This window comes from Perognathus longimembris, chromosome 15 (genome assembly GCF_023159225.1).
Source record: "Perognathus longimembris pacificus isolate PPM17 chromosome 15, ASM2315922v1, whole genome shotgun sequence".
NCBI lineage: Eukaryota > Metazoa > Chordata > Mammalia > Rodentia > Heteromyidae > Perognathus > Perognathus longimembris.
In genome coordinates this window covers 12641131-12655964 of record NC_063175.1, presented here as the reverse complement: position 1 = coordinate 12655964, position 14834 = coordinate 12641131, and the positions used below count along the sequence as shown (strand labels likewise).

The following is a 14834-nucleotide window of genomic DNA, read 5'->3' as shown; positions in this document are numbered from 1 at the left end:
CTCAGAGGCCACTGCAGTCACGTCTGAGGGAGTCTGGGAACGACGAAAGCAGAGGACAGACCTTGGAATTGTTCGCTTGGTGCTCGTTTTAGCAGCGACGGAGAATTCAAGAGTTACAGGCTCATAAAGGTTTCAAACCAGATTTCAAAGGACAATGGGCAGTTTCCGAAAGGGCGATTCACGAAGCTGTGAAGTGATACCTACATCGTAACATTTACTCAAGGAGACTGAAGATGCCAGGAACACGGGGTCTGCCAAAAGCCACATGCCTGGAGTGGAGGCAGCCCGCGAGGGCGGAGGCTGCCCAAGGTGAGGCTCACATCACACCCATTCTCCTGCCTGCGTGATGGATGGGATATAGGGCTTGCCCTTCTTGGTGCTGCCCTTGCTTTGCTCTTATTACTCCTTTACACGCCCAATTCCTTCATGTGGAACAAAAATATTTACTGTGCCATTGCTGTTTATGATGATGATGATGGTGTGTGTGTGTGTGTGATCATCCTGGGGCTCGAACTCAGCTATTTTGCTCAAGGTTAGCCCTTTAACACTTAAGCCAGAGCTCTATTCCAGCTTTGTTTGTAGTTACTGAAGAGTCTCATGAAACTTCCTGCTTTGGCTGGTGTCAAACCTTAATCCTCAGATCTCAGCCTCCAGAGTAGCTGGGATGACAGGCGTGAACTATGGTGTCCTGTTGGGGACTGTTTTGGCCTTGGTGGAGGAAGGGCACCAAGAGCGAGACACAGCCCTTCCCCCAGCCCTGGGACAGTGTGGGAGGGAGCCCCTCCCACCTTCCTGCCTCAACCGGAAAAGAAGCCCCCTGCCCCTGAGGGGCGAACATGCACGTGCCACCATGATGGGGTTGTCCCGCCCACAAAGGAAGTTTCATAGCATCACCTGATGGACATGGTCTTTAGCTTATGACTGGCCATTCGGCCAGCCCCCTTCCTTTCCCGCCATGACCACCATATAAGTCCCCCTCCCAAATTAAAGCCTTTGAGACGCATCCCACCATCCCGGCATTTCCCTGGTGCCTTCTCCCCCCCCCCCCCTTCCTGGTAACATGTGAGGGGACGGGGGGAGGGGAGGCTTCAGCAACCTTTCCTCAACTTAGCGAAAGTCCACGAGGGTACGCCTTCATTTCCCGCGGGTGGGGAAATAAGGCCGAGTGCTCTCTCATAGTTTTTGGAGTTCAACCATTTCTCCCCGGGAAATTGGGGAGAAAGGGATCGTCCAGATCCCGACAGTGTCCAGCTGTTATTTTTATAGGGCTCACAGCTGAGAGCCCTCAAGGGGGAAAAAAACCCATCTTGGGCTTTCAATGAAAAGTTTGTGGAAACTTGGAATTAGACTGAAGTTTAGCTTAATAAAATGGACATTGAGTCAGGTACTGATCACTATGGCTTAATACATATGATTTGGTGTCAAGATTACAAGGAGGGATCATCAATGGTTAATCATTATTCTCAACTTGATTAGATTAATACTTAAAAATTACTGAAGCCTATTACGTCTGTGGTATAGTGTGGGAGGGATATCCACATACAGTTATATCACAAGTGCTTTGACACAATGAAAGGATTCTTTGATGCACTCATGACATTATTGGAAGATCATAAAAAATAGAAGGTGGGGCTCTGTTGATGGAAGTCACTAGGGCTCTGCCTCTGGGTGTTGAGCAACTTTGCTCTGCTCTCTGGCTACCATCTTATTAACTGTTATGGCCCATCTCCCTTGAGATGCTGATAATCTGAAACCATGAAATCAAATAAAACAACCTATGGCTGCTTTTTTTTTTTAAACTGATGCAAAAGTATCTACTGTAATTGTTTCATTAATGGCATTATATGCTTTTCATGTTCTTATTTGTCTTTGTTTTGTGGTACTTGATTTGAATACAGGGCCTTGGTAAGCAGGCGTGCTACTTGTTGAAACATGCCATCAGCCACCAGCCCCATTTTTTTTTTTTTTTTGCCAGTCCTGGGCCTTGGACTCAGGGGCTGAGCACTGTCCCTGGCTTCCTTTTGCTCAAGGCTAGCACTCTGCCACTTGAGCCACAGCGCCACTTCTGGCCATTTTTCTGTATATGTGGTGCTGGGGAATCGAACCCAGGGCTTCATGTATATGAGGCGAGCACTCTTGCCACTAGGCCATATCCCCAGCCCCCAGCCCCAATATTTCTTGTGTGCTAGTTCTGGGGCAAGAACTTGGGGCCTAGCATACTTGCCTGGCCTTTCTACTCAAGATTAGGGTGCTACCACTTGAACCACACCTCTACTTCTGACTTTCTGCTCCTTAACCAGAGAAGTTTCACAAGCTCTTCTCTCTGGTCTGCTTTGAACAACAACTGATCCCCAGACCTCAGCCTCCTATGTAGCTAGAATTACCAGCACAAGCCACTAGTGCCTAGTTCATTTCAACATTCATTGTAGAGCAGTCCTAGTTGTGACAAAATCACAGGTCTTTTATCTGGGAAAGTATCTCTTTCATTTTGAAGGACCATTTTGCTGGCTGGTGTTTGTCAAGGTTGCTAAACTCACTGCTCAATCCTAAGAACTCATTTTTTTTCTTATTTCTCAAGCATATTTTACTATGCTTTCTATCTGAGATACTTTCTTCATTTGGTTTCTAGCTATTCCTCTCGGGTTTCCTTAATAGTTTCTTGCTTACTTGACTGAAAATTCATTATTCCCATGCTCCAGGATTCACTTGTACTTATTTCGTACTGATCAATGTCCTTACTTTACATATTTCACAAGTAAAAGAGGTTATGAATCATACACTTATATAAACAACTCTTTGTTCAGTACCTCTAAATTAAATGTTATTACATCATCATACGAAAGAATTAAGAACATGTAAAATTTCATTAAGGTAATATATTGAATGGTAACATGTTTAGGGGCATAAAAATGAAATTATAAATTAGTATCTATGTTGAAAAATATTTGTGCAGGGGCAATATACCCAGGTAAAAAATTTTTTAAAGGTAGCACTTGTAATAAAAAAAACTCACAGTATTACAAAATGATTTTTAGTAATTTATGATTCGTAAACTCATGTAATTATAAAGTATACCTTCATAGACATGTAAGCCAATATGATTAAAAATTACAAGGACTATATTTTTGGAAACAAAATGATTTATTATATATATTTCAGTAAAACACATGTAATATCTCTCTAATAATTTGTCTTAAAGACAAATAGTTACTTTGTAAATATGATTTCATAGTTGCTACGCACAGCTCCATAATCCAAGAGGTCTATTTCTTCTCCTCCAGGTTGGGTAGTACGTGAAAGAAACGGTATTCAATAGGAACCTAAAATACCATAAAAGCCCATTAAAAATAGTCATTATTAGAAGATCACGAACTTGTTTAAAATACCTAAAAGTGAAAACATTTATATTTAGAAAATTAGTGAATCATGTCAGTAAAATAAAGTTAATTATGTAAATACTCCATAAACCTGTATTTCTCTCTAGTCTTAAAAAAATGAAGCATAATTGTGTATACTGAATGGAATCAGTATTTTGACATTTTTTGTACTGTTAGGGTAGTAATTATTATTAATAAAAGTTTGAGTAGTTAACGTAGATATTATGGCAAAATTTCCCAAGTGGAATGCAGAGATTCCACTTATTACCCGACTTATGAAAAGACTGGATTGCTAAACTGGTAACAGGTAGTCAACAACATACTCTAATAAATTAGTATAATACCTGACAGTCCTGAAAAATTACTAAGGTAATCTCTTACACATTAAATTCTTGGGCATCATTCCTAGACATGCTGATATATCAGTTCTATGTTAACAGTCTAGGCATCAAGACATAGAACCTACAGTTTTAGACATAGAAACTCTTCCTCTGTCTTTCTTTACCCTTACGGCACTTTTGAATCACCTTGAAAGTTTAAAATTTTCTAATATCCATGCTATATACTAAATTGTTTACTACTAAAGCTCTGAGGAAAGGGAATATCAACATATTTTCCAGAATTTTGTTTTCTTTATAATGCTATGGTTTTGTTTTTGTTTTTAAGTTTCCAGATCATTCCAATGGTCAGTCAAGTTGGAGAATCAATGTTCTTAGTGATTCTGATCATCACCAATTCTAGACATCAGACATCACTGTTGTTATTCCTACCAGAACTATTTCTTTTTACTTACTAATCAACCTGAAATCAACACTATGCATTTTTATCCCAAGTTACTATCTTTTTGTTCTCTTTTAATTTTTGTTTGATGCTTAGGAAAAAGCAAGATAAAAGGTCCTTCTAATTATTATCTATATCACATCTCTGATGTGAGTTTTTACTTTGAGATTTACATAGATGTCTAGTTATTTTAACTGTCAACAAATGTACTTTGAAAAAATTTAAACCTTTTCTCAATTAAATTTTAGAACATGTAATATAAAATATTCAAACCAGATATATCATGAAGTACACAAAGCACTTGTCACTGAATTCAGTTTAGAACTACACCAATAAAAGAAACATGATCATTCTGTGTTAAAGTACATGTATGCACTTAGAAGTTGACCTGATTCACTAACTTTCCTTGGAAAAACCACATAACCTAAATAACATAAAATATTCAACAGCAAATCTAAAAACCACATAAAAGATTTGTGCAAGACACAAAAACAATTTTAGAAGTACTTCTTTGGAACTACTGCTTGATCTGCATCAATGGGTAAGAGGGACAAAACATTCCTAGGGAGAAAAAAAGAAAAACCAGAACACTACCCCAAAAAAGGATACAACAAGAAAGGATACACTTTGCATGACAGTATTACAGCAGTATTTACGCAGGAATGCTTCTAAAGAAGAACAGCAGAATGCAATTTAAAGTTTTCTTATCTTTTTTTTTTAAAGAATATATTTCTTCTTATTTCTTAAAAGAGTAACAAACTTCACATTTTATTGGTCGTACTTGAATTCGAGATCCTGTACTTAATATGTAGGTGATCTAAATAATACTTGAACCTTACCCCCGGCCATGTTTATTTTTTATATATTTTTAATAGGATCATGCTTTTTGCCAAGGTCTTCCTGGACCACAATTCTACGTACATCTTCCCAATAACTGGGATAGCAGGTGCATTATTTATACAGATGGAGTCTTCTCTGGGCTAGATGTGAACTGTTAATACTCATGATCTCCATCTCCTGATAGGTAGGCATGCAGTTATGAGCTACCAGAACAGCTTTAAACTTTGGTACGTAAAATGTTTAGTTATACCATTCCTACTTACTAAATTATTAAAATATTAAAACTACTTGTTCAAGAAATAAGTACATCCCACAAAATACATATATACTCATCACTACTGAATTTTATGATAGGAAACTCTTGCTTTGAATTGTCCCTTCAAGAGCTTTTGAAGTACGGTCTCTGGAACAATTACCCTACAATTGCTTGGTAACATACTAGTTAGTTACACACAATCTCAGATGCTATCAGGAGTTTCAACAATTTTCTCAGGCTTGCTAGACACTTGTCCAAAGTACTGAACAGTGAGAAATCTGTCAATCATAAAAACTAGGTTACCAATGTCAGACCAATGGAATTCGAATCTCTTAGAAGATATAGCAATATTTTATCAAGATCTCCATGTGATTATAATATATGCTAAAATTTAAAAGCACTTCTTTAGGAAGAAAAAGTAAATGAAGAATAAAAGACATGCAACCTTACAAAACTGTTTCTTTCAACTTAATCTTTACATACAAATGAACATTATTCTGTAATCAAAAGGGAATAGATATACAGATATTAAAGATACCCACATTACTTTGATCAAGTAGTTCCTTACAATTTCCTAATATTAAGAAAATGATGCGTCCTGATTATGTTTTAGCCACACTTACCTTTACTAATACTTATCGCTTTCTTTTTCCTTCTTTAGAATCTTGTTTTGGTCTAGCAGATCGAGCAAATTGCTAGCATTTTTAAATTAAGGTTTCTTTCATCAATGTGAAAATGTTTTCCAAATAATTATCAGTCACTTTTTAATACAGGACAGTATTATGCTTTTTAATTTACTTTTACTGCCTCCTGCATGCAGTTAAATGAAATGAAGAAAAGGGAAATACATTTTCATTTCAGTCATTACTTTTCACACTTGGGCCTGTGCACATTTTATCCCCTGATGTTCAGTTTGCAAATTGCACTCACTACTGAAAAAAGATTATAAGTTAGTGATATAACTTGGTATTAAAATAATCAAATAGAATGCTATAATAAAATGTATCAAGTAGAAGTTATAATGACTTTCATTTCAGTGACTCCAAATGAAATTCTGGATAGTGGAAATCATTTACATATATTATTATGCCTATCATGAGGCTTGAATTCAGGGCCCAAGTAAGGCCCTGAGCTTTTTTGCTCAAGGCTAATGCTCTACCACTTGAGCCACAGATCCACTTCTGGCTTTTTTGGTAGTTTAGTGGAGGTAATAGTCTCAAAGACAACCTTGACCAGGCTGGCTTTGAACATGATCTCAGATCTCAGCCTCCTGAGTATATAGGATTGCAAGAATGAGCTGCCAACACCTGACTCCATATTAAACTTTCAATCTGCATAAATGATAATTAGAAGTTCAGTACCTGCAGGGGACCAAAGTTCCCTTATTTCTAAATAAAAATCTAAAATGTGTGTCACCTGTTTCAATTAAGAAATATTTCAACTGTTACTAATAAGCTCAAGCTAGCTAGTTGTTTAGATTATTATAAAGAATAACATGAGCATTAGTTTGTTATACCCTTCTAAAACTAACACAGTTTGGGGACAGATTGATTTAAAGGATACGACCACCATGGGTTTTCCAAAAAGAACATATCCATTCGCTTCCTTTAAGGCTTTAGCTGCAGCTTTTTCATTTGGAAGTCCAATGAAAGCTTGTCCTTTCATGCGACCTTCTTTCATTAAGCGTATATCAAACCTGAGAGAAATAAAAATCACTTTCACTCACAGAATGGCAAGTAGTTTCAATCTAGCATATGGAAATAGAGTGACTAACTTAAAATTTTGCTATTTCAAAGTAAAATCTAGTATATGAGATACTTATCTACTACTCAGGCTTTCCAGTTCTTTTTTTTTTTTTTTTTTTTGGCCAGTCCTGGGCCTTGGACTCAGGGCCTAAGCACTGTCCCAGGCTTCTTTTTGCTCAAGGCTAGCACCCTGCCGCTTGAGCCACAGCGCCACTTCTGGCCGTTTTCTGTATATGTGGTGCTGGGGAATCGAACCCAGGGCCTCATGTATACGAGGCAAGCTCTCTTGCCACTAGGCCATATCCCCAGCCCAGGCTTTCCAGTTCTATGCTGTGCTTTATATGTATTTTTTAGGCATTAATGTGGCTTATTTCAAAAACTATGAACCAAACTACGCCTGCCATATGCTAGCAAGTGCTCCTACCACTTCAGCAATACCCCCATTAAAACACCCTTCTTAAGTTTTTTCCACCTATATTTGTCCTAAAATTTGAACATTCAACCCAATGCTATCTGCTCAAATACAAAAATAAAAGGCTAGCAGGAACTTGTGTTATTTTAAGAATTTACAGGATGTCAAAGCAGAAAAGGAACTTAGGAACTTGCAATTACTTATCATCTAGACAAAACCATTTTATGAATATCTAAAAAGACTGACTTTTCAAAGCAGATGATTGAAATCACGGGTACTATTTCTAAGTGTTCTAGTATATATTTTTCAATATTTTTAAGAAAAAAATTCCACATTTAAAGGGTACAGAAAAAGATGAGGTTGTAATTTACAAATATAGTATGGTCTAACATTAGATGGTAAAAATATATAAAAGATTAGCCATGGTGCTCAGGTCTGTAATCCTAACTACTTGGGAAGTAGAGATAGGGAGAACAGCAGTTTGGAGCCAGTCCAATAACTGGGTGTGGTGGTGTGTATCTAACATCCCTGTAATGTGGGAATTCTGAAAAGAAGGAATGAAATCTAAGCTAGCCTAGGAAAAAACTTGAGACCTTATCTATACCAAATAGAAATTAAGCAAAAAGGGACTTGGAGTGTGGGGATGAAGAATCATGTGGCTCAAGTGTTAAAAAATAAATAAAAATCAGTAGTGAAACATTTTGCACATCATTACCTCAAGTCGCATAGGAAACAAATACTTTGTTATCTATACTTTTTCTCCATATGAATAACTTTAGCTTTAAATTCTAATTACAGGCAATACTGAAAACAGAATGTTTACATGTATGAATTTACATATATGCATATATAAATGGTTCATATTTTTCCTATAATCATAATCACTTGCAACAAAGAAGGAAAAAGAATAAGCATCTGGCACAGGCACAGAAAACCAGTTTTTGATATCTTTATAAGAAAACATCTCTGCAACAGCAAATGACTATAAATAAAGAATTTTAAGACAAGGTTTTGTTTGTGTATAGCTATCTAAAAAAATACTCAAGACTGTAGGTCAAAAAGTCAAAATAAAATTACTAATAGTTGCTATTTACCACCACTTAAAAAGTTTTTGCTCCTTCTTACTTTTAATTTATATTATCAGGAATCTTTATTAATTTGGAATTAACTAATATAGAATTTTGAAAATAAAATCCTAACTATAAACATTAGTCTTAATATTTGTGATGACTCTTGCGATGACTCTTAGGAAATATTAAAGTTAAATAGCAATACATTAGAGGCCGTTAGGACCAGAATTTATCATTATGTCTGTTTCTTACATAAGAATAGCCTAATTTGCTTATATAATTTTTATCTTAAAGGGAAAGTGATGGCAATACAAAAGGCACTAAAAGCATGACAGATAAAATATAATTTGAGACTTTGATGGCACTTACATGATCTTTTGTGTTTCAGATGAAAAATCAACATATCTTCCAAAAATAAATTTAAGGTCCTAAAAATTCAACAAGCAAACAATAAGAGGAGCAGGGGGGCAAAACAATTAAAATGAAAACATTATTTTATAAATTTCAACATACCTTTTCTTGAACATGTTTGGCTAAGTTTTTTACATAAATTCTACAGTTGGGTTCACCAGGCTCATAACTTCGGAAAACGGAAAGCTTCTCCATTTCTTATTTAAAAACAAAACAAGGATACAAAATTAAAATATCTCAATTCTTCAAAGGAAGTTCTAAGTAACTATGAAATAGGCAAAATAACCTGTAAGAAAGTAATACTATAGACGATAGTAGCAATATTACTAAATGATACAAGCAAGACACATTAAAGTCTGAAATGATTACAAGAAAAAGTAGGAGCAAGAATTTTTGCTTTAAAATTTTCAGTCATCTAAAATAACATACTACTATTAAATTTAAGGTGACTTGCATTACTAAAAAAGACTAAAAAGACTGAAGCATATTTGATATTAACTATTTGAAAAAAATTGCTTAAAGTGAATGTGCCAACTACCTCCACTTCCACACTTAAATGTAAATATATTGTAGTTAAAAACAATGATGAATCTGTGAACCACTTTATAATGCCTCGTGTTAACTGCCAGTAATCTATTCTTGACAACTATGGAAAACTATTTGGAAAAGAACTTGTAAGAGAAAAGGTGATCCCAAAACATTAAATGCAGAGAAATGCTGGAATGAAATTTATTACTTAAATTAAGGCACCTAACATCAAGGGATTTGGGTTTCTGTAGAGTTAAAAATACTGTAAAGTAGAGTTAAAAAAACTGTAAAGTTTCAAAATTAAAATGGACTAGATGACATTTTGTTTTATGACAGTACCTTGTCTAGAAATTCTGCCTTTTTCCAAATCTCTTCTAGAGATGCATTCTGAGGGCATTTCATCAGAGTCTTCATTATTTTCTTCTGGAATGCTCAAATTAGGTTTGGGAAAGATTTTTCCAAAACCTACATTTGAAGCATCATCTTCAGTAGCAGGTAAATCTAAGAGAGCAAGATTGACATTAATCATTAAAAAGTTTTACTTAATTCTATAATTGCTAGAGCCACATTTCAATAGCCACCTGTGGCTATTGAACAACATAAAGTTCACAGAAAGTTCTAGTGAACATCGCGGCTTTACAATATGTGATTGTTAGTTACTGACATTCAGGAAATGGCAAAATCTTGGGGCATATGGCCCAACAGTAAATCTTTTATCAAGTCACATCACACAGAAGTCTCTTCAGAAATTGTCTCCCCCCCCCATTTATTTATAATTTAGTAAGATATGTTTGCACATTAAATTCTTTGATGTTTCTCAATGCTTTAGAACAAACACAGGAAAATCTCTTGCCATTAAAATCCAAATGGTAAGTAAGTCAGGCACGAAACTTAACCATATAATTTCTCATAATCAATTGTGATTTTGTAGCATGAAAAAGCAATAGACACTAACTGAACCAACACATAGTCTTTATAGTGCTATTTAGAAGTCATGAAAAATGAAAGAAAATCAGTTCCATTTTAATATATTCAGCCTGAAGTACCAAACAGGCATCTCACTAATGATCAGGGAGTAGACAGTAGTGACTGTTCAAAGCTAACTCTGAAATATTATTAAATTAAATATTATTAAAATATCACTACTTAAAAGACAATATAATTGAAGTTAACTGTAAAACTGTGGGGGGGAGGAGACTGGGAAGGAGGGAAGGTGGGAGAAAAATGAGGGAGGAGGTAACAAGTTTGATAAGAAATGTACTCACTACCTTACACACACAACTGTAACCCCTCTGTACCTCACCTTGACAATAAAATTAAATTTAAAAAAATCACTAAATGGGGCTGGGGATATGGCCTAGTGGCAAGAGTGCTTGCCTCATATACATAAAGCCCTGGGTTCAATTCCCCAGCACCACATATACAGAAAACAGCCAGAAGTGGCGCTGTGGCTGAAGTGGCAGAGTGCTAGCCTTGAGTGCTAGCCTTGAGCAAAAGGAAGCCAGGGACAGTGCTCAGGCCCTGAGTCAAGCCCCAGGACTGGCCGAAAAATAAATAAATAAATAAATAAATAAATAATAACGTACAAAAAAGTTTGTAATTAAATAAATCATGTCCTAACAGCATTTTGCTAATGGAATATAGTCACTCAAGATTAAATAATAGTTACAATGACTTCACTGTGATACATCAGAATGTTGTAAAACACTTTTTAATCTTTTAAACAGAACATTAAGATCAGGGGTGGGAAGAGTGGAAAATTCTTTGACTAGCATATGCAAGACCCTGGGGTCAATTACCAGTATTATTACAAAGGTAAATAAATACAAATTAAAAGTTGAAATAAAAAATTTTAAAGCTGGGCTGGGAATATGGCCTAGTGGCAAGAATGCTTGCCTTGTATACATGAAGCCCTGGGTTCGATTCCTCAGCACCATATAAACAGAAAAAGCCAGAGGCACAGTGGCTCAAGAAGTAAAGTGCTAGCCTTGAGCAAAAAGAATCCAGGGGCAGTGCTCTGGCCCTTAGTCCAAGGCCTAGGACTGGCAAAAAAAAAAAAAAAAAAAAAAAAAAATTTAAAGCTAAAGAATGAAATATGAGGCTGAAAATTAAGCACCATAAAGTTACAAAACACTTCCATGTGGGGACATTAAAACAATCCATTAACCTCAGAGGCCATCAAGAAAAAAAGGTAATCTTAATGTTGACTCTATCAGAAGAACAAGGATTTGCACATTTAAGAACCTACACAAAGCCAGGCAGGTGCTTCATGTCTGTAATTCTAGATAGTCAGAAGGCTGAGACCTGACAATTATGGAAGGAAGCCAGACTGGGCAGAAGAAGTCCATGAGACCCTTATCTCCAATTAACTACCAAAAGCCAGACGTGGAGATGTGGCTCAAGTGGTAGAGCACTAGACATGAACAAAAAAGCTCAGTCACAGTGCCTAGTCACCAAGTTGAAGCCCAAGGATCAAGACCTAAATAAATAAATAAATAAATTTTTTTAAAAAGGAAGAAAGCGAGAAAGAGAAATTATGTCCATATGAAACACATAAGGTGATGCTAAGCAAAATGAACTCCAAGTTATGGAAACAATTGGTTTATCATTGTTGTTATTATCAACATACCATGTGAAATTATGCCCTTTTTCATTTGGCTTTCTTTCCTGTGATTTTACCCGATATCACTGTAACTGATTTTAGTAATCTACATATTGTATATACATGTATTGGAACAGGGAATACCAAAATTGAGAAAGGATAAAAAGACAAACCAATGCAACAGCAATACTTACAAAACTATTATGGTGTAAACCAACTGTACAACCCATGGGGGGGAGGGAAGAGGGAAGAAGGGAAGAGGGAAATAAGGGAGGTAACAAGTTGGATAAAAAATGTACTCATTGCCTTACATATGAAACTGTAACCCCTCTGTACATCACTTTAACAATTAAAAAATGGAAATAAAAAGAATTGGGATTTTTAAATTTTCAACAGTGAATATATTGGATTTCTTTCCTAATACATAAATTTTAGTATGGGCAAACATAAAACTGCATGGCAGAAAATGTTTGGAAAGATAAGGTTACATATGCATTAGAAACATTTTGTTTATATTATTGTACATAAAAAAACTAAAATCTAAAGAGCTACTTGGGACAAAACAAAAAGATAAAAAATCTAGCAGGGAAAATGATAGAATGTGATGCACATTAGATTATAAAATCCCTCTTTATAATAAAGAAATTTTACACTAGCAGAGAAATTTTGCAGCTACAAAGACAGCAGAAACTTGAAACATTTCCATTGTTCATTCAACATCACTGCTTTGCTACTGATGGAGAATGAGATGACTGGTCATCTTCAAACATGCATAAATTTTTTTGAATCAGTTATTCTGTAGCCCATAAATGTGTAATATCAGTTAAAGATAAAAACAGATGAGCCATATGTTAAAGTCACGATAAGCTGGTTTCTCACTATATCTGCAACATAAAATTCTACCCTATATTCAAAAATATATACATGTAATTTTTCATAGCAGTGAAAATTAACATGTTCTGACACAGTAAAATATGCTCCACTCCCCCCTTCCCCTGTCCCGTCTATAAGCTTAATAACATCAGAGACAATGTCAGATTTGTCCATAGCATACTATATAACATTAAAAAAAAATGAGAAACATATATAAAATGTATGTGTAAAAAAATCATGAATAAAAGAAAAGGATGTTTCTGCATGTACAGAGGGTATACTGGTTTGGATCTGGAATGCTTCCTTAGTCTCTGGCCTGTGGGATTAAAGCAATTAAGGCTTTAATGAGATGGGACCAGGAAAAATTCAGAGCTCACTGAGGAAGTTTCCTCAAAGAGGTTTGTGGATTACAAGGTTCTTGCCATTTCTCCTGCTTAGTGATAAGCAGCTTTCCTCATCTCACATTACCCATATGCTATGCATAAGTTACCACAGACCAAAGAAACAGTAACTATGTATAAATCATGACCTGAAGTTCTAAAGCTGAACCCAAATACTATTCTTTTTAAGTTGAACATCTAAGGTATTTTGTTACAGAAACATAAAACACACAAGATAATGTCTGGAAAGATAGACAGACACACACACACACAAAATGACACAAACCTCACAAAGCTAACACACAGGAAACATCTGGAGGGCTTTCAGATATGTGTATGGAGACATCCCTAATTACTAAACAATGATTATATCTATGAATCAATGCCCTAGGGCAGAGGATACTGGTGTTTAAGGTGTTTCTAAAAATCTTACTCTCAATGTTCAATTTTGATTAAATTTGTATTGTTATTGTCTTGTAAATTTAAAAATAAAGATTTCAAAAATGTCACTGTGACAACAGATTAATGGCTATGTAGAAATTTTACCTTTATTTTTAATTAATTTTTAAATTTTTTGGGGTGGGGAGGAGGGTACCAATCCTGGGGCTTAAACTCAGGGCCTGGGCACTGTTCCTGAGTTTTTTGCTCAAGCTAGTGCTCTATCACTTGAACCATAGCTCCACTTCCAGCTTTTGGGTGTTTAATTGGAGAGAAGAGTCTCAGTAAGCCTTCCTGCCTAGACTTGAACCGTGACCTTCAGAACTCAAGTTTCCTGAGTAGCTCAGATTACAGGTTTGAGGCACAGGCACCTGGCTAATTTCAGTCTTATATTAAAGACTACCATTTGTAAATAACCTTTAGACTAAAAAACACAATAATATAAGACATATGAAATACATGTGAATTTATGATACATGAAATTGATAACTCACAGGGTAATCACATAGCTTATTTTGTAACCAATAGTAGAATTAGCTCAAAAAACCATAAATTATCCAAGCAATAAAATGCCAATGTAAGAAATCATTTTGTATATCTAATGTGGACACCAATTCTAATGCAAAAGCTAACTTTAGCATATAAAAGAATATTCTTACCACAATTTTTGTCCTCATAGTTTTGCTCCGTCTCTAAATCTTTCTTAAATGCTGTTGACATGTCAGTAGATATGTGGAATTCAATTTTTTTATTACCTACAGGTTGTGGTTGATCAAATACATCTGAAGGTAACAGCACAGGATGTGTGTTGCTATGTAAAAATAATCACACGAGCCTGCATTATAAATAATCCTAAGAAAACTATTTACTATTTCAAATTTACACTATAGGCATTGTTTAAAGTCATCTAACTACAATTAGAACTTTAATAAACCCCCCAAATTAGCTATTGTGACTATTACTAAATTCCTAATAAGCAATGAGGAGACTGAGGCGTAAAGATGTTAATAATTTTGTAAAGTGACTTGCTGAATGACACACATAGGACCTGAGTGCTGATTTTAAACTCCAATAATGAAGAAATAGAAAAGGCACCAGTTTTTCTATGTTCATGCAAGAGTC

At 35.5% G+C, this 14834-nt stretch overlaps 1 protein-coding gene across 1 annotated transcript in view; it reads right to left on the bottom strand.

Annotated features, from left to right (window-relative positions):
- Window positions 1-3088: 3088 nt before the first annotated feature.
- The window catches only part of Rnpc3 (RNA binding region (RNP1, RRM) containing 3), a 32281-nt gene continuing 20535 nt past the window's right edge, over window positions 3089-14834 (bottom strand). The window contains exons 10-16 of the mRNA XM_048363775.1: window positions 14372-14523; window positions 9759-9920; window positions 8994-9088; window positions 8850-8908; window positions 6817-6949; window positions 5877-5948; window positions 3089-4825 (exon numbers count right to left, since the gene is read on the bottom strand). Of these exons, the coding sequence (XP_048219732.1) occupies window positions 5889-5948; window positions 6817-6949; window positions 8850-8908; window positions 8994-9088; window positions 9759-9920; window positions 14372-14523 (661 nt within the window). The 3' untranslated portion in view covers window positions 3089-4825; window positions 5877-5888. The remainder of the gene's footprint in view (window positions 4826-5876; window positions 5949-6816; window positions 6950-8849; window positions 8909-8993; window positions 9089-9758; window positions 9921-14371; window positions 14524-14834) is intronic.